General features: G+C 47.3%; 1 protein-coding gene across 1 annotated transcript in view; it reads right to left on the reverse strand.

The window, feature by feature from the left end:
• Positions 1–2,912: 2,912 nt before the first annotated feature.
• LOC116943587 (FRAS1-related extracellular matrix protein 2-like) overlaps positions 2,913–26,163 on the reverse strand; it is a 129,012-nt gene continuing 105,761 nt past the window's right edge. The window contains exons 10-24 of the mRNA XM_032956552.2: positions 24,089–24,253; positions 22,940–23,122; positions 22,304–22,434; positions 21,523–21,681; positions 20,759–21,062; positions 19,830–19,961; positions 18,045–18,376; positions 16,791–16,983; positions 13,406–13,510; positions 12,328–12,455; positions 11,294–11,428; positions 10,217–10,343; positions 9,194–9,381; positions 7,772–7,918; positions 2,913–6,977 (exon numbers count right to left, since the gene is read on the reverse strand). Coding sequence (XP_032812443.2) covers positions 6,384–6,977; positions 7,772–7,918; positions 9,194–9,381; positions 10,217–10,343; positions 11,294–11,428; positions 12,328–12,455; positions 13,406–13,510; positions 16,791–16,983; positions 18,045–18,376; positions 19,830–19,961; positions 20,759–21,062; positions 21,523–21,681; positions 22,304–22,434; positions 22,940–23,122; positions 24,089–24,253 — 3,023 coding nt within the window. The 3' untranslated portion in view covers positions 2,913–6,383. The remainder of the gene's footprint in view (positions 6,978–7,771; positions 7,919–9,193; positions 9,382–10,216; positions 10,344–11,293; positions 11,429–12,327; positions 12,456–13,405; positions 13,511–16,790; positions 16,984–18,044; positions 18,377–19,829; positions 19,962–20,758; positions 21,063–21,522; positions 21,682–22,303; positions 22,435–22,939; positions 23,123–24,088; positions 24,254–26,163) is intronic.

Consider the following 26,163-nt stretch of genomic DNA (forward strand, 5'->3'; position numbering starts at 1 on the left):
CGCGGCGATTTGACGCTGCCGCCGCCGGCGCGTGCGCGTGGCCGTTCGAATGTAATTGTGTCCGTCCATACTTCACCACTCTGGTCACTGCTGGGGTTGCGTGTGTGTGTGGTGGGGTAAGCGTACGAAGTTTATGTGTAGTGGAACGTGGTCCGGATGTCTTGTGACCGCCCTCCCCCCCATTTAAGTCTTAAAATGTATTTGCTGGACATCTGTGAAAAAGAGCTTTATAGCTTATCGGATTCCTCCATTGTAAATACAGATTCTGATTTAAAACATAAATGTATATGGAAAATAAAACAATTAGGGGTAATCTAGATCACCCTGTATACAGTGGCTTTTGCTGCACAGTCCACTAGTATAATGCTAATTTTCATCTTCTTTGGTTCTTTCGGTAAGGTCACGTAGAATGAGAATAAAATAATAAAATAACACAATAAAATTCTCACGACGTTTCGGCCACAACGCAAGCGGCCGTCTTCAGGTGAAAGGTACAGACCTGTCGGGACGACAGAGCTTTCACCTGAAGACGGCCGCTTGCGTTGTGGCCGAAACGTCGTGATAATTTTATTGTGTTATTTTATTATTTTAGTCTCATTTTACGTGACCTTACCGAAAGAACCAAAGAAGATGAATCCTTGCAGTCACGAAAGCTTTAAATCGAAATTTAATGCTAATTTTGTTTTACAAATTAACTCGTGCTAATAATGTTACTGTCCTGTGTGACTGACCTGAGCGCTCGATTCTGAGCTACGGCTGACATCAGTGGCGAGTGATATCTGAATAGATCCTGGCGCAGTGCGTGCGGTGGGCCCTCATCCAGCAGTGGAGTGACAAGGTTCTCAATGTTAAGAGTGGGGTTTTATTTCTCTAGAAGATGGAAATGTCATTTTTTTGGGGAGGGGGAATCGCATCTCCACTGTGGAGTATAAACATTACGCGACCTTGTCTCCTACACCACAAGTCCCAATATCCCCCATTTTAGTACCGACAGATCTCAGTCTCTTGAATTACTTTCACAAAGTCTGTGGTTTTACCAAAACACGTTTATTTCACTACAGCACCAAAAGTTTTCAAAGTAATCATCCCCGAGTATGGTGCAAGTTGTAGTGTAGCGGCTAGCGCGGTCCGCTACGATTCCCACTCATGGCCAACACCGGTGATGATTATCTGAACCGGTCCTGGGCCTCCCCTAGGTCGACTCAGCCTCAAATGAGTAGCTGGTGCGGTATGTAAATATCACCGCTTGGGAGACAGGCGTTGTGTTGGCCACCCACCCCCTCGTGGGCCGTGCCGGCCTTCATAGGTGCTCGTGAACAGCACTTGCCCCTACAGTCTGTTAAGGCTATACCGAGGATCTTTGTATTTCGAGGTATAGTATGGGAGGTGAGGAACAGCAACCTCCCTCTAGGCCCTTTACTGCCACTCAGTGCACTCAGCACTCCTAATGTCTGGCACCTGACGAGGCTTTAGGTGATATATATCTCCAAAACGTTTTAAACGCCTGAACCCCAGTGCTTGGCACCGGTTAACACGGGGTTTTTTTGTGTTATTATCCTCCGTGTTGTGTCAGAATGTAGGCTGCATACATTCTGGGGGTGAGTCAAAGCCATTGCTCTTGATGCCAAGGAAGGATTTAAAAGTCATAGTGGGCAACCAGCCTCCTCTGTCTTCCTTGGGACTGTGTTTCCAGTTACTGCAGAGATTAGTGCTGTTAATACATCTTATCTCCTGTCAAAAGTATCTTGAGCATCAACCAGGTGGGCTTCCATTTTGGCCACGGCATCTGTATTCAGCTTCTTGTGCTGATACGTGGAAAATAGGTTCCAATGCCCCATCAAGATAGGTGCATTTTTCCTTGACCTCACAGTGGCATATGGCAGTCTGGCATGCAGGCCTCTTGCTAAGTTGTTCCAAGTCCTGCCACACTCGGAAATAGACATTGGGCTTCTCCTTCAGTGTCATCGTTTCTGAGTATCCATGAAAGACACTGCAAGCCCTTGCAGATTGTGAAACCCCTCTGATTGTCCTGACAATTGTCAACATCTTCATCAATGATTTGCCTGCTGTAAGTCCCATCCATGTGCACTCATGTGACGTGTCTTGCAACCCAAGCCCTTGGCATTTCCAGCCTAGAGGGCCACCCTTACCAATAACTGGACAACTGTTGATGAGTATTGCTGTAAGTGGATACTTCAGCCAAGCAAATCTCTCTGTCGTGTGTTTCACCTACACAATGCCAGAGCACTGCAAGAGCTCAAGGTATATGACTGAGCAATCGTGGCTTTGCCGAGATAGGTGAAATGCTTAATCCTTGATATGCCAAGTGAAGTAAAAGCAAAGCTGTAGCCCTCTAACTACTTGCTCACACCACTTGGCAGGAGGGCATCCACAAGGAGTTCTAGAGTGTGATTTGGCCTACTCTTCCATGCTGGTCAGGCATTAGAAGAGGTGAGAGTGTCCACACCTGACTCCACCACACGCTCCATTAACTGATGTACCCATTCTACTGATGATGCCCATTAAATGACTGCAGACCAGAGCAGATTTATATCACTGTAAAAATCTACTCAACCTATAAAAGCACTATCTCTCAAATCTCCGCATTGGCAATATCCAGTGCGTACTCTATTGCATCTCGGGGCAAATGTCACACTTGGCATTTTAATGGAAGCGAACACTCCAATATCCAAAACCGTGCAAAAAAGATACCGAAGATCATTTGGCCATCATATTACCTCAAGGTTGTATATTGACTTGGCAAGTCTGCTTTTAATCCTTGGCACATACCTGACCTTGACGCTGCAAAACTTGTTTAGGATGAAGCGGGGTTGATGAAGAATTACTTATTTCAAGCTTAGGCTGTAATGCAAACTGACTGACAGAAAGAAAAAAAAACACCAGCACTGACATTCTCTTGGGATGTGCCTCTTTTATTGAAAAGTGGTTGTCCACAGCACTGCACATCAGTGTTTACATATTAAAACATTAACAAATACTGTACTGGCAAATGTGTACCAGTAAGGGCAGCGAAATAAAAAAGAAAGTTCTTATTTTCATGATAAAATTTCAGTTACTTAACCGTATACAGACCGACCCCAAGCCAATGTTATCTAAAAGGAATAACCAAGGGATACCTTTTTGCTGTTTAAGTACAAAACAAAAGTATGTTTTCTTTTCATTTTAATAATTACTGTATTAGCCAGATACCACATTAGAATATAATAATATACAATAGCAAAAAGAATTGACACGAAAGTCCAATATAAAATGGACATGTTTAAAATACAGTATTTTTAGGAGACAAATTTTAACAATGTGGTTGATGTGAAATTATCAGGAATTCACAACAATGCAATTCAGCGGCTAAACGGCACTTAGACAATGTTAAAATAGCACCATTAGAATCGCAACAATTGTATAGTTTTCGTTTTATAAAAAACTTACAACAGTGAGGTAAAAAAAGAGAGCTAAGGTCAGTTGTTATTGTAACGCTTTCTACTATGTTCAAGCTTTTTTGTTGGAAAAAAAAATTGTCAGATTAAATCTAGGTGACAAATAGTATATGTTGTCATGTTAAGCAAGTGCATTAAATACAGTACAAAGTCGCATATCCGACCATCGCATATCCACCGTGACCAAGCAACCGCCCAGACCCAATGCACCATTTAAATGTGCCTGGTGAAGCTGTCACTTCATATCGACGTTCACAACTCAGACCTTTCCACATACCATCTCGTGTACATTTGTATGAAGCAAAGAATCCTTCCGTGTTTAAAGCAGTCTGCGCTTCATTTTAGGTCTAGTAACCTATTAGCGCACGATGCAACTGACCATTCCAACAGATGTTCACCTATCTGACCTCTTTACACATCCGACCTGTAACTCAGTCCCCAGCGAATTGGATATGTGACGTTGTACTGCAGGTGATTTTAGTACTTAAGTGAACACACCTTCAAAGGCCAGCACCAAGCATGACTAAATAATAATAGCGTTGCACCCTTTGTGCCTCATTTGTGATATCTGAAGTTCGGGTGCAGCCTTAGTATATTTGAGACCATAGCAAAAGGCCATGAATGGGGTCTCATATGCTGCACATACAAACTACATGATACGTGTATAGCACACTGCACATTATATTGGCATGCCTATTCAGCATTTTGCGAGTGCTTTAGAAGCTGTCATACGTTTAAAAATAGAAAATCTATTTAATTTTTGTCTATCCATGCCTCCATGAAGCGTGAGAGATCCCCTCTAGAAGGTATTTGGCCTACTCTGCCAAACTGGCCAGGTGTCTTGGAAGCGGTGGGAGTCCCCACACTTTCGCCCACCACAAGCGACCTGCCGATCGACTGTGCTGTACCCATTTATACTGCTGGGCGAACAAATGTGGAGGATGTTTCACAAACTTGCCAATCATTTCACCACTTGGATGGATTATAAATCCAAATTGTAATTGCATATAACTTGGGGCCTCCATCAACGGTGGAACTTCCCTTTGGATGCCTGGTCCGATTCACATGTTGGAAAAAAAATGCTTTTTTTTATCAGATGTTTGGCAAAAAAAACATGCCAATCATTGTCTCCACTGCCAAAAATACAATAAAAACTTGCCATAGCGATGTGTTTCAGTTCTTTCGTCAAGATGCGAATGTGGGCCGAGGCTTTATTCCAGGTGAGATTAGTGGCGTTGGGCACGACGACATATTCTAAACTTTCCATGCAAATGTCGAGGGGATAGACAGATGAGCATGCGACCATCGCTCGCCGATTAACCCTTGTCATGCTATTCTACGCACGGCTATTAGGCCACCAGGAAGAAATGGACTGAACATTTGTAAGAGCCCTTTCAAAGTAGAAATGCGTGTTTAGTTTCATGGAAAACTTGAACAGTACCAGCTTGTTGACCGTGGAATGGTTGATTTGATATGGCATTCGTAAATTTCCCTTGGGTAGATTAAAGTTTTTTTGTTAATTATTAACAGAAACCTTATAGTATAGTTTATTTGTGGATGGCTTCGACGTGTATTCACATATAAATGACAATGCTTTATGCCTCTCGACATGAATTAGTAAAAAACCCAAAAATTGTATTTCATTAATCAAGCGAACTAATTAGCCGATGGTGCATGTCATCAGTCTATCCCTTGTTCAAAATGTTTCAACAGTAAGCCATTTGTTAACTTGTTAATAGCACAGGGTATTAGGTATAAAGCAGCATGCTTTGCTCTGTAATTAATACAGTATTATCACAAATCCCTCAGATTAAGGCACGGCCATAACTCTGTTTCACACTGAAACGAAATCAAATGCAGTGCTTATGTTCACTTGGGTCAGAATCATAAACATAATTTTTTCTTATTAATTAGCTACGCACAAGGCTCCCTAATTGCCAGCTATTTATCGAAAACAAAAGGTACTAATTCGTCATGAATTAGTCCAAGCATGTCATTATTACAAAGAATATGTGAAAATAAGCCAAAAGCATTTAGCCTCATTAACTTTTAATTCTCTGTAGAAATGGATTTGCACATTTTTTGCAATAAAGTCTTTGGACTGCATAACAAAACACTATTAGCTGTCACCTTTCAGATGAAGAAAAGAAAACCAGAGGAAAGTGAATGTTTTGGAAGGTTTAGAAAGAGCCCCTACAGGTCACGTGAAAGATTGCCTCTAAATTCCACAGTTTTAAAAGACGTAAGATCTCATGACTGCAAATACGCATCATGTGAAGTTCAAGTTAGCGGCAATGCATTTTCTGCAGTTAATAGCCATGTGTATAAACATTTTGTTTACTTGTGGTTATAGAAATTCAATCCTTTTTTTAATGAATCTTATTTTAAAAAAGTGTAAGTTTTCAGTAATGACTCTGATATCGTTGTTTCTATGTGGTACATAACAATGTACTGGTCTCAGACATGTACAGTTTTAAAAAATAGAATAATTTGCGCAGTACTTAAGCTTCATTTTCAATGCTTGCTTTTAAAAAAAGATTTATTCAACTCCACTTCTTATTTCACTTTGTGATGGCTACTTCAGTTTTACCATAGTCTGGCTTGCAAGATCACTTACATTTTTTTTCATTTACACATTTAATCGTGATTCCAGCAACTGAGTTGTATTTGTCATTTATTTAGGACACGATTAAAATAAACGGTAGATATTCCTGAAAATTGCATATTGCAATGGTTTTGTAACATCTTTTTTAACAGAATCAAAATACTGTCAATATATATTACAAACGAAAATAAAGGAGGGAAGAAAAAAAATCAGACCCAGCCATCACCTGTGGATAAAGTCTTATAAGTATAGCGTAGCGACCCAAACAAAGTGCAGCGGGGAGAGTGGGGGGGGGCCACAGTCGGCGGACGTGCTGATGACACTCAGACTTCCGAGCTGTCAGCCGCCCCACAGGCCTGCTTGGGCACCATGGGCTCGCTGCTTCCATTGCCATTGGCCACTGCTTCCTTCTTCATCTCCTTCTTTCCCTGCCGCCGGCGCCGCATCAGCAGGACGACCGTGAGCAGCACGCACACGGCCAGCACCAGCACGGCGAGCACGGTCACCACCGGCGTCACGTTGCCCGGCGGCTCGCGCTCCGAGGGCGCCAGCTCAAAGGTGCCGTCGGCGGGCGCGCCCCCTCGCTCCGTGTTGACCCGCCGGCCCGAGCGGTCGAGGACGATGTGCTGCATGTTGGTGCCGCGGTTGTTGGACGCGCCGATGTCGAGCACCAGCGACGGGGCGTCGTGGCCACCGGCCGCGTCCCTGCGCTGCCTCCGCTGCTGGGACGCGGCCGGCGGGAAACCGCCGGCGAGCATCGCGCCGGACCCTTGAGCGGCGGCGTCGGCGGCGGCGCCGGCAGCCACGAGCGAGTGCTGCGTGTACTCGACGCTCCTCTTGCCGATGCCGCGGTTGGACGAGGCGTGGGACCGCACCGTGTAAATGGTGTGGATGTACCACTCGCGACCCGCTGTCACCTGAGCAGGGCACGCGTAAACACAAGAGCGCCCGGCAAATACACTTTTCATCATTAAATCATTGCTTCGGTTTATTGAGGCCAACGAGTGATGGTAAGGAAATGTAATTGTTACACATGCCGGATATGGTGGCTCAAAGAAAGCAGCATCACTCTGCCATGTGATCGACTGCAAGGTTAAGGGGAAGAAAAGGGGCAGAGGGAAGTGTGACCATAAAGGAAAGGGAGTGAATGGATAATAATGGTGAGAAGTACTCGTGGATAGTGTAGGTATTCACACCACACAAGCAATTCATTTAAGCCTGGTGTCGACGTAGGGAGAGGTTTTGATATCAGTCATGAATGTTAGTCGTGGCCGGGAATCAAACTCAGGACACTGGGTTCATTGAACACTGCGATACCCTTTCCAGGGCTGGATTATGACATGCTGGGGCCCTAAGCTATAAAGAGTTTAAGAGATCCCATCGAGGATTGCCTGTATATTTTTGTCATATTGGAATAAAAACAACCGTTTTAGAGTGTTTTTGTCCCCTATCTCCTTTATTTTTGAACCGATTGCGTAAAACTTAAATCTTCGTATAATATTTTTTTGCACTTCGAAGTCCCCCTTATAATGTGAGGCCAAACTAAGCTGTAGCTTACTTAGCGTATGCCTACATCCAGCCCCAACCCTTCCCCAACTACTCTAAGCATGCAACAACAACCGTCATTCGCCACTATGTGCCAGGCTACATGCATACACACACACATGAGCAAGTTATCGTTTTGCACACACGTGCATGAACTCTCACTGACCTGGAAGAGAGGGGAAGAGTCCACTCGGAAGCCGTCGGATCCGGGCTGTCTCACCAAGGGCAGGGCCTCGGGGTCGTCCGCAGCCAAGCGAGCGTTGAACGGCACATTGCCGAACGAGTGTGCCTGTGTCTCGGGCTGCGCTTTGTCCTAAGAGAAAAAAAAAGAGAAAAAAAACACCACCACCAGCAATCACAGTCAGATTTAAAAAAAAATCTATACTATTTTTTATTTTACCAGGTAAGGCCCACTGAGCTTTACAGCTCTTTTTCAGAAGCGACCTGCTATCACAAATGACAGCTGAACGAAGTGGCTTGTCACGTGTACATTTATAACAGCCACGTACTCTAAACGCGTGTTTCTAAATGTGGAGGGAAACACCGGAGGACCTGGAGAAAAAATCCACGCGACCACGGGGAGAACATGCAAGCCTGCAATTGCTTGCTCAAGTCACTGCTACCGAAAGAGCCTCGGCTAGAATTAAATCTCTAGATGGTGTTTTTGCCGAGTGTTCCACGCAGGTCAGGCACCTTGGAAGAGGTGGGAGTAGCCACACTTTACCCCACCACACACGACCTGCTGATTAACTACCTACGGTGTACCCATTTGTACTGTTGGGTGGACAGAGGTGCGAGATTCAAGAAGCGTTCATTGTTTAAACTGCCGCGCCAGGAGATCGAATCGGCAGCCTCTGGATTTTGAAGCAGTGTATTCAGTGTCTCTGGGACCTTTTTTGCCAGTATCAAAATAATGAAAAAATAAAAAGAGGCTTTACGTTTTTGGCAATAAAAGAGGTGTTAAGATGTTCAAACATCAAATAGATATATTTTGCAATGCACCAGGTCTGCATTAACCACACATACTTGTAAACTATTTTTTGTGGCAAAACAAATTTGTGGCAAAACATCCAATCATATTACTTTCATCAAAAAAATACTCAAATCTGAGCCATTACTGATGATTAATGACACTTCCAATATCAATTCTACCTTTCATTTAAATGAGTTAAGAATTGTCCCACATGTGTAATTCACACACACATTTGGTGATATTCTTTCGCACCGTACGTAGCCAACTGTGCTAATCGTAGGCGCGGGGGAAGGACAAGAAACTAAACACAACAACAAGCAGTTCTAAAGAGATGAGCTTCCAATCTAGATTTGAAAGTGCACAGCTCCAGTGGTTTCCATATATCGGAAGGAAGAGCATTCCAGACGGCCACACTACCCCACTTTGGAATTCCCTCCTATGATCTCCTTCACTCAAGTTCTTATAAGCTTGCTCAAATAAACATAGGAATTCACTCTTATCTCTTACGCCTTCAACGGTGCTGTTTGTTGTTGACCGCTTAGCATTTTGGACCTTTGGGCACTGTGTTCAAAAACCGTGATAATAAATATATATCATTGCCCCCACATTCCGTACCAGAATCTTGAAGCGGTAGAGAAGCGAAGGGGAATCAGCCAGGCAGCCATATTCCCGGTTTTCGGGGAAGTACTTGGGCACGTATCCATCGGCACCAGTGCACAGGAACACCTTCTCAATGTTGCAGATGAAGGAGTCCCCCAGGTTTTGCACAGGATCCACCATGACACGGCCGTAAACTATGGCACCTGTGGGGGTGAAGCGACAGCGCTGGGTGGGTCAAGCGAAGGAGCTTCGACCTGAAAAATGAAACGCCTGTTGTGATTATCCCATTCGTCATTTTCAACTAGCACTGCCGGCCTTCATCAAAGCGATGCCTGGGCGAAAGCCTTTCCGCAAGCCATCGCCTTCTCTCAGTGCCGCAGTGTAAACAATCTACCCGGCACCTGCAGACGAGCCGATTTCATTGCTCTGTCTCTGTGGTGGCCATACTCGAAGGCACGTGCTCGCTCCTTTGGCTGCCACTCTGTCATCAGTCTCAACCACTGGATCGTCACTTTCTTCTCTTATGCTCACGGGGGTCTATGTTTCCGCCTTCACCAAGCCATGCGCAACCCGCGCGGTGAAATACGGTCAAATAAACCCCCACGACCTGCATGGTGCGAGGCCCTCATTCAGCAGTGGATAGACAAAAAGGGTGTACATGCACATGAGAACGTTTATTTTTCAAAGGGATATCACAAATATATGCTCTGTTTAACACCTAGGTTTTCGCGACCAATATACAATAATGGTTTTTTGGGGGTCGATCGCATAAATCGCCTGATTAACCTGGTTGTAATCAGCAGCAAAACGTCGTACTCAAATTGTGCATGTTGTGGGTTTATTCTCTGACACACTGGTGTGCTGAAATAGTAACTAATTGGCACGTTTTGTTTGCGTGACAAATCTTTCTAATTGGCTGTGTCGGGTGGTGGTGTGTTTACAACACATTTATATTTACTTACGCGATCTAACCCAAATGAATACATGGTCTGTTGTGGTCACTGCTAATACTTAAATCCTCGTGACCCCGCTAAGTACCTTCAGTGAAGGCCACATCGCTGCCCTCTCCAAAGCCCATGGAGCCATCAGATATCCAGAGGGCCTTCTTCGACAGGAGGAACATTAGCGTGTTGAGGCTGAACTCTGCTGCCACGGGGTCGCTGACCTGCAAAACGCACGTCAATTAATCAGCCTCGTTAAACAGCCAAACGTGTACTCGAACAAAAGTAAAATGTTAATATTTTCCCGAAGACATTCCGCACAATATTTAGACCAACAGGCTTTCAGGAATGGCATTAGAAGCTTCAAAGTAGGACATGGATGCATTTTGCCTTCATGAGAACTCATCTTTAAGCCATACGAGGAGAGTTACAGGACAGAAAACACAACTCAGCTGCACAGTTTCAACAAATAAAATGATGATTTAAATATTAACACGGCCAGAAATAACTATTGCAATATCTCAACTTACATTTTTAAAGTGCAGTAAAAGCAGCCTCTGCTGTAATAACAACTCAGCCTCCACTGTTATGGTAAGACATTTTGTTAAGACTGTAGCTCCAAGCACACCAGGGCAGAGTTAGATTTTTTTAGGCGCTCCTTTGGGATTTGCGCGTCAAATGCGACCATATTCTCTGGATTATAAGACGCTCCGGAAAGTAAGGCATCTCGAAACTTGGAGACATTTTAAAATATATTTTTTTCTAAAAGAATGCGACTTCCCTGGAAATCAGGAAACAGTAGCGTGAAATATAACCAAAATAAATATAGAGGGAATGCCAGGGAAATAAAGCGCATCTTACAATCTGGCCAAGACATGTGTGTCAACTGGCAATAGAGTTGTTGACTAGCCAGTGCCAATAAAGTTATTCAAATCTGGTCACACGTGTAACGGTGAAAGTGGCTACGAATTACAATGAAGGCCACATACCTGAATATAAGACAAACTCCCCCCCCACCACCCCGACTTTTTCTTTAAAATACGGGAAACGCTTGCGTCACAAGCGGTGAATAGGGTAAACGGATTTCTGACTAAGGCGACGGGGTGGTGATGGTGGTTGGTAGGGGAGTTCGCGCGCGAGTCATCTGTTGCTAGTCACGTGACTGGCCTCGCACCTGCTGGAAGCGGATGTCCAGGTCGAAGGTGAGCGGCTCGCGCGGGTTGCAGATGATGGGGATGCTGTACTCCTGGCTTGGCGCTGAGGTGCACGGCACCAGCTTGACAGTGTACGTGCCGGAGTAGTCCCGCACCTGTGCCAGAGACGAAAACGAGCCGACCCATCAATTGGACGAGATTCCTCCGTTTGGGCGGTGAGCTGATGGGAGCCCGTCGAGGCTCGAAACGCCACCTTCGCACAAAGGAATCCCGAGAAAATCCTCGGGGAAAATTGACAGCGGAGGCATCTGAGCGCCGCCGGCGGAAAAAAAAACGACACCAAAGTGTCGACACGGAGAGAGTGTTTTTCGCTTCTGTAAAGGGTAAAAGGTAAATAATGGGGACGCGATGAGAGGTGACTTGTATTCTCGGCATGCAGTCTAAGAATACATTGTGCTACGAGCTCAATATGACAAATCTATACTTTTAAATCATGTGTGTATTCAACAATGATAACTCAATGGTGACATGGCAACGGGGAGCGCTTTTAAGTTGCTCGTAGATGTGTTCACACGCGTTCTATCTTCGAAAATCTTTGTGGGCATTGAACGCCAATGACCTAGACATTTTTTTGTAAGGGCAGTTTCCTGTTGAGCCGTTATGAGATTGCACATGGTTTATAGATAATTTACAGCTGTGGTTTGAGATGATAAAATTAGTATCCATTTTAAATCCATGGAACCCTGAACCAAGGAGACCGCTCACAAATTCACGATGCAAATAAAAAAAAACACATGTTTGTGCATAATGAACAAAACATCCCACACACACACACACACAAAATACCGTTGAAGCCGTGTTTCAATATTTTCTCCCGATTTGCAATGTCCCTGCTTTACTCCGGTAAACTAAAAGGAAAAACAGCCGCAGGACACACGCTCTCCTATGGCAATGACGACCGCAAGGTCCTGCTGCAATGCCGCGCCAGTGCGAAGATCCGCGCGTGCCTGCAGCGTGACAGATTATCCCACGTGTACGTCCGCGCTGCCCTCACCGCGAAGTCGGAGATGAAGCTCCACTGCTGCTCGGGCTGGTGGTAGGAGGGCTCGCTCCGCACCAGCGACAGTGTGAACGTGAGGCCCGGGTGGTCCGCCGACATCACCATGGACGTCAGAGGTGTACCTGGGTGGAATTTGTTGGAAATAAATGAATAAATGATGCTTCAAATGTAAAGCAGACACATTCTTACAACGTGTATATATATCATCACGGGACCTCCTTTGCCAGTATCAAAATATGAGAATAGGTTTTCCCCATTTTTCTGGCAACAAACAGGTGTTAAGATATTCTTGGTTCTTTCAGTAAAGTCACGTTTCCCTTCTATGTGACTTTACCGAAAGAACCAAGAATATGAATCCCTGCAGTCACGAAAGCTTTAAATCAAGGTGTTAAGATGTTAAAACACCAATATATATCGTGTATATACATATTCTGTTATCCGGCCGAGCTACACTGATTTAGGGCGTCGTAATCAACATCTTGTGTGTGTTGACATCATAGTTGCGGGTTTCCCAGACTCTCGTCGCTCGGGGGGCAATAAAATGAGTACCGCTTTGTGGGAAGTCAATTAACAGTGGGTTTATCATCGTTAAAACTGGCTCCTGCCATGGAAATGTGGAATTGGCAGCGCTTATTTGGTTTCACCTTGACAACAATTCTCTCTCATCTTGCACCGTATGCTATATAGCACTTGCATGCATGACAGTCTTTATACAGTTACTTGTAACACAATTACATTAACATACAAAGTAGGGTTGCCACCTCTAAGGTGCATACGAAGGTATTAAAAAACAGGGCATATCATGGGAAGAAGAATATCTGACAACACGGGAATAGAGGAGAACTGAACGTGCTCACATTGCCCCGAATGATGTATTTATACGCTACTGACAAAACCCAGCAGAGATGTAATGCCCCGGGGACAGCTAGCACAAAAAGAGGACGATCCCAACAGGACCAGCAGAAGGCAGTCACCCTGACACAAAGTAAATGTAGACACGGTGCACCCTTTGCGAAGGCTGCAGTGTGGCAGACGTTGTCCTACTTTGCTTTGACTCTGTGAAGGCGTTTACCTGGATGGGCCATCACGTACTGGCCTCGGAATCGTGCCTCGGTGCGGAAGTTCACCACAAGTCGCCCCTCTCCATTGATGCGCATGCTTGTAGGGTACAATGCGCCTGAACAGCACACGGACACGCGTGTTCACATGTGAAATACAAAACGATCTTTTTTCTTTAGATATCCGCAGGTCGTCGGTGCCATCTCCCGGCGTGGCAGTTGAAACAATGTTGCAAGATTTTGAAATTCCCCCCACCTCTGGCCACCCAGCAGTATAATTGAGTACGCCGCGGTTAGTCGATGGGCAGCTCGCGTGTCGTGGGCAAAAAGTGTGGGTCACTCGCATTTCTCCCAAACTGTCTGGCTACTATAGAAGTGTAGGCCAAAGTACTCAACTACATTTTTTACAATTTCAGAAGAGACCTGGCCACAAATGATAGCTCAACGAAAGTGGCTTATCATCACGTGGAAATTCATAGCAGCCAAATACTTCTAAATGTGGAGGGAAAAACTGGAGGAGCCACAGAAAAATCCAAGCAACCACAGGGAGAACATGCAAACTTCAAATATACAGGCGTCAGGGTCGGGATCGTACCCATGACCTGCATACCAGACGAGGGAGTTAACATCACGCCACCGAGTCTGAAGACTCTTACCCAGGAGGATCCTGCATTGGGATGTTTGGTCAATTGCACTGACACGTCTGCTTCACGTTTGAGTTATCTTCAAGCTACAGCATGAATATTGAATGTGGTTCATTAATGCATGTAATACAATATGTTAATTAACAAACCTTAATGGAATGGACTTGATAGGTGGAAAATGTGCCATTTTTCACAAGACATAGACGATAAATGTTGATATAATGGGCAGTCACAGGGATAGAAAAAATAAAACGTCCCTAGTAATTGTAATTTGTTGACAATGGCTTTGCAGTGCTGGATAAAAACAACCCACTCTCTAGAGGTACTATGAATGCACAACAGGATGCAGCTCGTTGCTTCTCCCAAAATTAATTACAGACAGCAGGACATCATAACTATTTCGTGAATGCAATTAGAATATCAGGTCAGGTAAGGTTGTGAATTGTGTAGACACGAATAATTAAGTGCATTGCTCTAAATGATAAACAAGCCATCAATGTGCAGCTGTTGTTGATTTATTAGTGGCATTTATAATATATAATGGATAGAAATGCCTGTGATTGTCTGAGTCTCCAATGAAAATTGTAATTATGTTCTAAAAAAGCTATGAAGTTGAACATTGCAAATACAGTAAAATCTGTACACCAACAATTCAAATTTGGAACCACAAGATGGGTGGTTTTACAGTTCTAAATTATTATTTTTAAAGTTTAGTGTTAAACATTTAACAATTAAATATCCCCATCCTCAGTGAACACTTAATGGAACTCCCATGGAGTGTGACACTAAAGTTAATATAGCGTGAGCAACGTTTGCTACTCGTTACGATTCATAGTGAATACAATTTAGCATTGGACATTACAGTACAATGTACAGATGAAATGTGGTATATATGATATTGTTTGGTTTTCGGTTGGGACGACCACCTTGATTGTAATGCAACCGTCATCATAACCGAGACAATGTCGATGCATGTCCCAGGAGAGAGTGCTGAAACCCCTTAATTTAAATAAATTCCAGCTCTGATAGCCCAAATATCGCCCTTCACTGTCATGCAACGAACAATACTTTCACATGCAGAGCGGGTGGAAAACAGCTGTCCCGTGTTGTGTGGGTCAGAGGTCAGTTTAAGGGATCTCAGTAGTAGCTCTGTGATATTAACATGTGTGGTCAGTTCTTTAACGTGAAGGGTTGCATTGCTCTTTCAGCATTGCTCTGTGAGCAATGCAAATGCATTCTTCATCTCCCGACATGATGCTGAAAGGGCAATGGGGATAAACTTGGGAGAAAATTACGAAAAAAGAGGAATTCCAAAAAAACAGTACAACCACCATCGTCGATGTGCGGCAATAATGCAGCAACCGACGCGGCATCTAAACGCAATGCAGCGCTTACAGTGGCGAAAGGGACCCATGCCGTGACTTCATTTAGAGAATGCAGTGTGATCGGCCAAACTCCTCAAGCCCATGTGTGACCCAAAGGGCTATTGTCAAAATAAGTTGCTTTGGAGATTCAATTTCAAAAATGCATTGAACGACCCACCGGCAGTGGAGTCTGGGTTGAGTCAAGGGGCTCAAAGAGACTTAAGTTTTCCGTGAGCCCCGGGCAGAAGCCACTTAAGGGGCCCCCAGCTAGCGCATAACATGTATAATGAAGCCGTATGTACCCGGCGAAGTTTCTCCAAGTCTGCAACACTATGTGTGAAACTTGGTAAATGGGAATTTCAGAGATGCCACACTGACTGGGTGGCCCCTCGCTTCGGGTGATTAACACAGAGTCGGGCGGAGATGGCCGGGTGGCCGAGAGTGTCGAGCGCACACTGTTGGGATCCTGGGCACAAATCCGCGCGGCCGCTCGTCATTAAAATGTTTTCTCAAGTCTCGCCAATTGACAGTTCGATGGCCTCAGCCCGGCCACCAATGACTTCACAAAAAAAACCCCATAACACTGAATCTGATGTGGATAAAATTCAGGCTCTCTGAATGCAAAACATTTGGGTCGATTGTCATATGATAATTTATTGGCAGGGTGTAAGCCCCCTCCTGTGAAAGGAATACAGTTTGATGCAAGATCGGTTCTGCACGGGACATTCTCCAACATGATGGGCAAATGGGGAGCACTGCTCTGCGAGATTTCCGCATCATCCTCCCAGGGTCGGTAAAATAAGTGCCACTCTGTGGGAAGATAACAGTGATTGTGCTGTAGACACAAGAGGCCTCGTCATGAAAATGTGCAATGAACAGTGGAATGAGTGACTCCGGGCCACGAACAGCAATGAGCGTTTCTCCAACGCTTGATAGAACATGGAGTCACGTTACTGTATATTTTAATCACTGCGTTTAACCTATGACTGCAAGTAAATGAATCAAAGCTTTCCTGCCAGCTATGTGACTGCACGAGTCACTGAAGGGTGAGTCAGACTCCATACGTCGAAGTAGAGCCATTGAGGGAGCCAGCAGTGTAGTGCTTAGCACGCTTCGCTACAAAACCCTTCGACCTGAGTTAAATTCCCGCTCACGGCCAACATCAGTGATGAATATCTAAATAATTCCCGTAGGTTTACTCAACCTTACATGGGTGCCTCATGCACCATTCTAGCCTTCTCAAGTGCTCGCTAACAGCACTTGTCCCAACAGTGTGTATATGTATACCACCTCCGCTAATCGGAGGTGGTATACGGAGGTGGCTATACGGGGGTGTGCATGTCTGCGGAGCGATCGCTCCCTCTGTTGATGCTCTCCGGGCACTCGTGTACCTTGCAGCTCAGCCTCGGGCGGACTGCCGATGCCGTCCTTCCACAGGATGGCCGTGTCGTAAACGAACGTGAGCCTCATGTCGGACTGCAGATCGAAGTGCTGCCAGCCGCCGACGCCCACGGGCGAATGGAACACGTAGGAGACGTAGAGCGGCACGCGCAGCGTCACGTACGACTGCACCAGGTTTAGGACCTGGACAAGGAGGAACCGTTGGTGCAATGGTTGTATAGCACACCGGACATTTTCAGTTTGATTTATTTTGGAACAGCCCCGAGAGCCATTCAGCTCTTGAATCGGGTGCAACCACAACAAACAAAAAAACAAAAACACGAACAAGAAAAACATCTTAAAGTGACTATGTGACTGTGCAAACAGAAAATCCATGAAAAAAAAACAGCAAAATATTCCTGAAAAAAAGCACCGTACGCCAACGCTGTGTGCAAAAAAAAATCCCAGTGGGATGCAAGTCAAACAACAACCACAAGAAAACTTAGATTAAGGCCATCAGTCTAATGCCGTACTACAACAAAACAAACATGTCCAAACAAAAAACGTTTTCGAAATCGCCAAAAAGCCATAATTGCAACGTAACAGTGATCACAGGGACTGTGACCGATTTTTTACAATAAACTACATAAATAACATGTAACACCAAATCCTAGAGCCATAGCTGGCTGGATGAGTTACTCCACAACAACACATGTTATCGGTTCAATCTCCTGGCGTGGCAATAGAAACGATAGTGCAAGTTTCTTAACCTCCTCTCCACCTAGCGGTTTAAATGGGTACCCTGCAGTTAATCTAAACTAAACTTTTTTTTTATTTTACTAGGTATGGCCCACTGAGCTATGTAGCTTTTTTTCAGAAGCGGCCTGGCCACAAATGGTAGCTCAACGAAGTGGCTTATCGCGTGGAAATTTATAGCAGCTAAATACTTTAAATGTATGTTGTTTCAAAATGTGGAGGGAAAACCCAGACAACCCGGAGAAAAATCCACACGACCACGGGGAGAGAAACATGCAAACTTCAAACATACAGCACACGTCAGGATCAGGATCGAACCCACGACCTACTGCATACCAGGGGACGCAGTTAACATCTTGCCAGCGCGGAACTGTGAATCCGACCGCGCGTATCGTTCTGCGCATTACACACGCGCAGTAATTACGAGGGCGGCCGGTGGATTCGAACCGCGAACCTGCGCAACAAGCGGCGAACACGCCACCCGCAGGGCCCAAGGTTGCCGCCCGTACCTGGCCATCGGTGCCGATGCTGCCCCCGCACTCGGTGAGAAGCTCCGACATGTCGTAGAAGGAGACGAACTCCCAGAGGCACGCCTCCAGGTTGAGGTTGCGGTAGAAGCGCAGCGTCGCGGCCGAGCGCAGGCCCGCGCTGTACTGGTACGGCGACGTCTCGCCGATCACCTCGGGGTTCTTGGTGGCGTCGGTCAGGAAGCCGTGACGCGTCTGCAGCTCGTCGTAGTCCACCAGGTTCGAGCACTTGTGGTTGCCGACGCGCGTCCCGTCGGGGCTCAGCGTTAGCTCGAAGTTGGAGAGGGCCCTCGTGGAGATGACCGGCAGCATCCCTGCCGAAGTGAGCGAGGCGTTACAGGAGCGCGGCTGGAGCCGTAGCAGCCGCCGTGAGATTTCTTGAGCGACGTGAAACACCGTCGTCCTGAGTTCGATTCCGGGCCGTGGCTAACACCAGTGGTGAGTTATGTCTGAACCAGCGTGGCCACTCCTGGGAATGAGGTCGCGATGCCGGTAGATCCAGCACATGACGCACAGCTCAACTGCTTTTTGTGGCTTAGTTTGTTGCACTACCCCCGCCCCTCCGATTAGTATGGTTGGCTACGTACGGTGCAAAAGAAGTTCAACAACCATACGTACACAGGCCCTGCCTTAATGCAAATGTGGTAAAGAAAGAATTTGGGGACCCCATGAAAATAATTCTCGAGTAATAATTCTCGAGTTATTACTTGACAATGCCATTGCGTAGATTTTCACGATCGTCCTGCATACGCTCTTCGTTGTATTGTCGCATTCGTGTCGCTCGTTGCATAGGTTTATGTCCGACGTTTCGCACCACATGCTGTGCTGGGAGCTTCTTCAGGAACTGATTTTAGCTGTTCACATTCTCCCTCGATTGGTCTCAAGGGTTGGTGGCACCAGAAGCAGCGATGTAACATCGAGAGAAAACGAGTTGCTCAATTCAGTTTCCGAAGAAGCTCCCAGCACGTGAAACGAAAACGTCAAGACATTGTGCCAATTACGGTCAAACCCGAAAACACATCGTCTGTCACGTGACTCGTGTGTGATCCATGGCACCTTTGTTTTTCGATGCGTCAGTAAAATACTGTAAATACTAAAACAAAAGGACATTTCTGGCAGCCTCCCTCAGATCTTCGTGACCTGGGCCACCGCTGTGATTGCCCGCCCAAAAGGCCAGGCCTGGGTCTACATCGGCAGGGATTTCCTAACTGTGGGCCATGATTCTCCAGGGCATCAACAAGATGCCTCGGCAGGGGTCATGATAAAAGAATCGCATCGTAGGGGGCGGTTTATGTATTTAAAAGATCTCGCAGTGACACAAAGCTTAGGAAACAATGGTATTAGGCATTTTGGTTGTGTACGAAAAAAAACTGCAATCAAAGTTAATAGCTTGAAAAATATTCACACATTAAAGCCACACTTTAATTAGAAGCAAAAAAATATATATATATTAATTTCCTTTTTATGACAGCTAAAGAGCGGTATTAATAAAAACGTGAAGTGAGCAGCTACGCTCCATGGCCCTCATTCTAGCTCAGCTTGTCGTTTACGGCGTTACAGAGGGCCTTTAAAAAGCATTCATATATATTTTTAAGGACAAACCTGCAAAATGAATAAAATTCATGCAAAATAATGAGGTGGTATGGCTCGGAGCATATGCCACTGTAAATTCAAACCACAAAGCATTCCGTAGGGCAACCGAACTGACGGCACCGTGCTACTGATTTTCCGAAATTTTGTTGTTGTTGTTGTTTAACGGTTGCATACCGTCAATGTGCGGCATCGTGACGGTGAGCTTAATGAGGTTGGGGTAGTCGGGGTCCTCCGGTCCTGTGTAGCGCAGTTTGGCCGTGAATGGCTCTGCCCCCACTGCTCCCAGAATGCGAGGCTGACAGAGCCCTGGGGCAGCATGCAGTGGGAGGGAATGAGAGGCATCGGTTAGTATTCTCTCCGCGCAGCAAACGATGCAATCAGACCGCGACTAGCATGAAACCTGCCTGCTTAAGACTTCACCAGTGCCCTCCCTGCAACTCCTCTGTCAGACCGCGACTAGCATGAAGCCTTCCTGCTTAAGACTTCACCAGTGCCCTCCCTGCAACTCCTCTGTCAGACTGTGCTCAATGGGAGGTCGTTCATTCTTTGCTTCTGCCTCCACTGTCTGACCTCATTGCCTTCGGCAAAAAGGCTTTTGCATTTTCGCTGGGTGTTTTTTATCGCCGAGGTATGGGTTACCCTTCGATATACTTGTCTGGTTTTCAATAGGGCTAGGTCCCTGACGGCAACACAACTTTTATATATATAAAAAAAAAGTTCCACTTACGTTGGATCATCTTTACTAGCGTTATGATGACACCCCTCCCCCCCTTGCCCCACTCCAGACAGAGCAACACACTCGACAGAAGGCTAATATATCAACACTCTCAACCTTATCCGTGCATTACAAAAAACACACCTTCCTTCCATAGCAACACAACTCGACAACAAAGCTTCAATTAAATCGGACCATCTGTTCCAAGAGTTATCGTGACCCCCTTAGCCCCCACCCACCCTGCCCAGCTACGGACGGACAGATATAACCGACGGGGACCGGGCGAACGCAATTCGCCGATCTGTGAAATTCGCCGATCTGTGAAAAAAAAAATCCCCGCGATCGCCCACGGGACGCGAAACCCGTCCCCACGGCGGCTGGCGCGCACCCTCGTCGCTGCTGACGGTGACGACGGCGCTCGCGAGCTCGAGGCCCTCCTCGCCGTCGCCGTTGACGGCGCGCGCGGCGCACTGCACGCGCGCGCCGGGCGCGAAGTAGACCGAGTCGAGCGTCACGATCTTGGTGGACGTGAAGAAGGTGTTGGCGTCCACCTCGCGCATGGGGCTCGCCACGCCGTCGGCGCCGCTCGGCGCGCTCACCGACCAGCGGTAGTGCGTCAGCGTGTCGTTGATGTTCTCGCTCGCGCACAGCGAGCCCGTCTTGTCGTAGTCCGAGTACTTGGGGTTACAGGCCTGCGGGGCGGGCGGGCGGGCGGGCGGGCGAGAGAACGCGGGGCGAATCGTGACACGTGCGATGCTACTGCCGACAGCAGCAAGGACAACCTTCTTCGACTCGCGGGATCGACCCCCCCCCCCCCAAATTGTCAATTCGCATACTAAAAGTCCAAACCATCCGCGGTATGTTGGACAAGTCAGAATCAGAATATTTAGCCTGGAGGAATCCGATGAGCTGTGAAGCTCTTTTTTTGCACAGATGTCCAGTAGGGGCGAGTCAGAACGTTACAACAACGAACAGTACAAAAAACGATAGCAGTGTTTTCAGTTTGTTGTCATTCCCCCCGCACCTCCGATTAACACGGTTGGCTACGTACGGTGCGAGAGAAGTTCAACAAACATCACAGGTCAACATAGATCGTCGTCGTCGTCGTGATTCTTCGAAGCCCTCCCGCTGCGGCGCGAGCGGCCGGCTCACCGTGACACAGACGACGGGATACCCGGCGGGCGGGTGGGGGCTCTCCCTGGCCCTGGCCGTGTCGTCATAGAGCAGCAGTGACACGACGTGCGGCACGGACGGGAACGTGACGTCAGCCATGCTGTTCATCTCCTCGATGTACACGATGGCCTTGTTCATCTAAAGCGGGAGTGCAGGAATAGGGGTTGGAGGGCGTGGGCGGCGGGGGTCATCCCAAACGTGACCGCTTTCAACAGCGCCCACTGCGGTGTGATATTGTTCATCTCGTAGAAGTGATCTTGTGCACGGGTGCGCGCGTCTGCGTGTGTTCGTGCGCGGGGAGCGGCACGTGCGATATTGTTCATCTTGCAGAAACATTCTTGCTCGCGAATGCGCGTGTGTGTGTGTGTCTGCGTGTGTGTGTGTCTGCGTGTGTGTGTGTCTGCGTGCGTTTTTTCGTGTGTGCGTGGGGAGCGGTAGTGCAGAAGGTTAGCGCGCTGCGCTACGAACCAGGCGACCTGAGTTCGATTTTCTGCTTACGGCCAACACCAGTGACGATTATCTGAACCGGTCCTGAGCCTCACCTAAGGTCGACTCAGCCTCAAATGAGTAACCTGGTGTGGTGTGTAAAATCATCGCCACTGGGGAGACAAAGGCGGTCGGGCGTGGCGCTGGCCACCCACCCCCTCGTGTACCGTGCCGTCCTTCGCAAACAGCACTTTCCCCAACAGTCTGTTAAGGCTATACGGGGGATCTTTGTCTTTGTTCGTGCGTGCGCGCGTTTGTGTCTGCGCGTCGGCACCTGAGTCTCGGCCACCATGTTCTCGTCGGGCTTCAGGTGGACGGTGAAGGCTTCACGCATTTCCCGCACCCCATCGTACAGCACCTCCACCTCCACAAAGTGCTCCCTGTCGCCCTCCTTGAACTCGATTTCTGAGAAACGTTTCAACAGCGACGCCGTTCACATCAAGCACATTGATCCCATTCCAATGGCTCCACTGAAAGGGGAAAGCATCGGCCTCGTCATCTCCTTCACCTGAAATATCATAGACGCCGCGCATATATCTTGTTTTTATAACCTATAAAATAAGAGAAACCGGATATCACCATCCTCAAACAAAAAAAATATTACAACATCAAAGAGTGAGCCATAATTGGTTTGTACTATATTAATGATTGAGCTTACCTTTTTTAAAATATATAACATGCTATTATTTTATGTACACCCTTCTGATTACGCAATCACAGCGTATGCCACTGCGCAGTACAACTGCAATGCCTCACCCCACCGGCAATTCAACAAATTTTTGTCATTCGAGAGTCCATCCCCGCTCCCTTTTTCAACAGCGGGGGGGGGGGGGGGGCACGAATGAGACGGCCTCGGGAGGCCGTGGAGTGGGGGGGGGGGTGGGCGAGGCGGTGGGGGGGGGGGGCTCACCCTCGGAGATGGGGTGGTAGTCCTCGCCGGAGGTGGCCGAGCCGTCCTTGGTGTGCACGCGCACCACCGACAGCTTGGAGACGTCGCCCGTGCGCACGACCGCGATGCGCACCGTCGCCACCTGCCCAGCCTCCTTCGGCTCGTTCACGCTGAACTTGGTTTCCGCGAACTTTATGATCGGCTCTGAGGAAGGGAGCGCCGGACGTGGTCGTGAACACGCGCCTATGTCTGCTGTTCGCACTGGCGCGTGCTGGGGGTAGTGGCGGGGGGCGGGGGGGGGGGGGCGATTAATGAGGGGTTTGGGAAAGTTAACGCAGATTTCAGCTCTATTGTTTCCTTCCAGTTGAATGCGCAGTCAGGGAAGCGTACCGTGGTAGCGGAGCGAGGCATCCTCTGTGGCTCCCTCTCGTCGAGGCCCTTCCACCAGCGGTGACGTGAGCAAGCGGTGTCAGCGTATGTACCTTTTGCCAACGCCTTTTATTTACGCTGTCATATGGGGATGACCACCTCGGTGCGTGTCGGTGAGTGTCACGCTGTGTTTTTGTTAATGGGAAGGATGGGCACTTGAAAATACCCGTTCCCATTGCCGAAGTTATTCATAAATACCGCGCTAAGACCGATGGCGGTGGTGAAGCATATTCGCATCTGTGCGTCTACCACAGTGTCAACACACTCTCCGATACGTTTAATTAAATGTGAAGGAGGATTGCCTCACCCGCACCTCTGATTAGCACGGTTGGCTACGAACGGTGCGGAAGAATCTTGACTTAAAGTTTTCGTGGCTGCAGTAATTCATATTCATTGGGTCTTTCGGTAAAGTCACGTAGATTGGTTCAAAGAAAATAACAAAAAACTACGACGTTTCGATCGCAACACAAGCGGTCGTAGTTTTATGTTATTTTCTTTGAACCTATCTACGTGACTTTACCGAAAGACGCACATACACACATACATGCGAATGCGCTAGAATGTTGTGCACATGCGTGTGCGCGTGAGTGCGTTCGTATGTCAGCGCGCGAATGCGCGCGCGTGTGTGCGTGCACGGACGTACGCGCTCACTCACATGCGCGTGTGGGTGCGTGCGTCGTTGCGTGCAAATGCGTGAGGAGGGGGGGGGGGCAAACAATCTGTGAGGGGCTGTGGCCTCACTGTCAGCGTCGTCCTTGATCGTGACCAGGGTCTCGTTCTGCTCTCCGATGGAGGCCCCAAACGGAGACTCGCTGCGCGGAGAGCCCAGCACCAGACGGAATTCCTCCTCCTCCTCGTACTCCGTGTCGTCTGCCAGTACCACCGTGCAGGGCTTCTCTATCTCGCCTGCAAGACAATGAGGATGACACACGCTCTTTCTCCGGTCACGTTGTTACGAGCATTTAGAAGGGATACCTGTAACTCGCATTGGAAATTTCGGGGGACCTTTTTGATGTTCAAATATGACGTACATGATTACGGCAAGCGAATAACTCAAGGTATCGGCGGAATTTCAATTGTGACATTTCACGCACCGTACATCAAGCACGCGAATATCGGGGGAGACAAAAATTATCTCTCGTTATTTTTATGGCACATTCAATCAAGCAATTTCAGCGGTGCAAAAATAATAAACATGGTACATCATTTTCGAACCCAATTTCCTCTTGCTGTCACATAAATGTTGAAATATGCAGTGTACTTTTTAGCTGCAAAAAAACCCCCAATACTTTAGCAATTTCCACAGCTCTGTTTTTACGAGGGATGTTTTTGTTGTTTCATATCTAGAGTCAACGTTAATAAAAAATGTGTCTTCTCCTTCATTACTTTTATATTCAAGAGAACAACATCGAGAGATATATGGCGGTATTATTTTAAGATGGGCCGGTGGTGCGGTGGTTCGCGCTTTGTGCATTGAAACCTCACAACCCGAGTTTGATTCCTGGCGCGCAGCTACCATCAGACAGCAATGATGGTCGCGATATGTGAACCTTCGCCAATTCGCACTGATCGGCGTGGCTAAGTATGGTCAAACAACCCCTAAAATGGACATGGCATTGGGGAGACCTTCACTCAGCAACGGATTGACAAAGGGCTTAAAATGATCACAACGCAGCGCAGATTAGAAATGTGTAAAAAGGTACAGGCGCAGCCCTGCAGTGTATTTTTCACGTCGCTGCTGGTGGAAGGACCTCCACTAGAGGGAGCTCCGGGGGAGCCCTTTGAGAGGGTACGTTGGCCTACACGCTGGCCAAACGCACGCAATGGGTGGGAGCACCCACATTTTGTGCCACCACATTTGACCAGCCGATTGGCCGACTGGGATCTACTCATTTGTAGCGCCGAGTAGGACAGAGGTAGCCGGCGGGGGAGAGGGGAGGTGAAGAGGGATCTGTGTATTGCAAGTCCGGTGCCTTAACCATTATACCTTGGCAGCATCTTATATAATATAATACAATACAGCAATATAAATATATAACATGACACACCTTTGGAAAGGAAAGAGGAATAGTTGAGTAGTAGAGTGAGGGGGGGAGGTTGAAATCAACAAACAAAACAAAACCAAAGTCGCTGGTACAGGTTGGAAGATCAGGCTGTGGTATGCGAAGGGTTTGTTTCTAAATCACGAAACCGTTCTGAGGGAAAGGAGGCCGCTTCATCAGTCAGTCGTCACTGCTCATCCATCGGCCCCTTAGCTCTGCATGGGAGACTCCCAGGCAGGAATGTAATCTCGAAACGTGCAAACTCTTTAGCACACACGCAAGTCAAAGTGCACGGACGGAGCGGTGTCCCTTGCACGCAAAGTTCCTACGCCGTGGCTGTCAAAGGCAAACGCTGGTGGCCGATGGGGGGGGGGGGGCATAAATCAATGATAATTATTCGCCCGTCTGTGTCGCGGGAATCGATCGCGAGGCAAAGACCGCACCACCGCAACGGGTCGCGAGTGCCCTGTGAGACAAAATGGGTTTTAATGGGGGTAGGGGGGGGGGCGGGCGGATACACATTGATGGGCTATTTTAAAATGTCGGGCCAGGGGAATTTAGCTTGCTCACGCCTCGAGATGCTTTCTCAGCAGTGCGATTCATCATTTAGGTTGACAAGACCCGCAACCAAAGCTGGTCCGAACATCCCCGTCTGCGCGGCATGAAGACGAAATTTCACCTACCCGCGAAAAGAGACGCTCAGTCGTAATGCAACGATCAGAGAATTAATACAATCATTTAGAGAAAGGAGGCTGTTGTATAACAATGCATTGC

This window comes from Petromyzon marinus, chromosome 18 (genome assembly GCF_048934315.1).
Source record: "Petromyzon marinus isolate PM22_M1 ecotype Great Lakes invasive population chromosome 18, UKy_Petmar_22M1.pri1.0, whole genome shotgun sequence".
Lineage (NCBI taxonomy): Eukaryota > Metazoa > Chordata > Hyperoartia > Petromyzontiformes > Petromyzontidae > Petromyzon > Petromyzon marinus.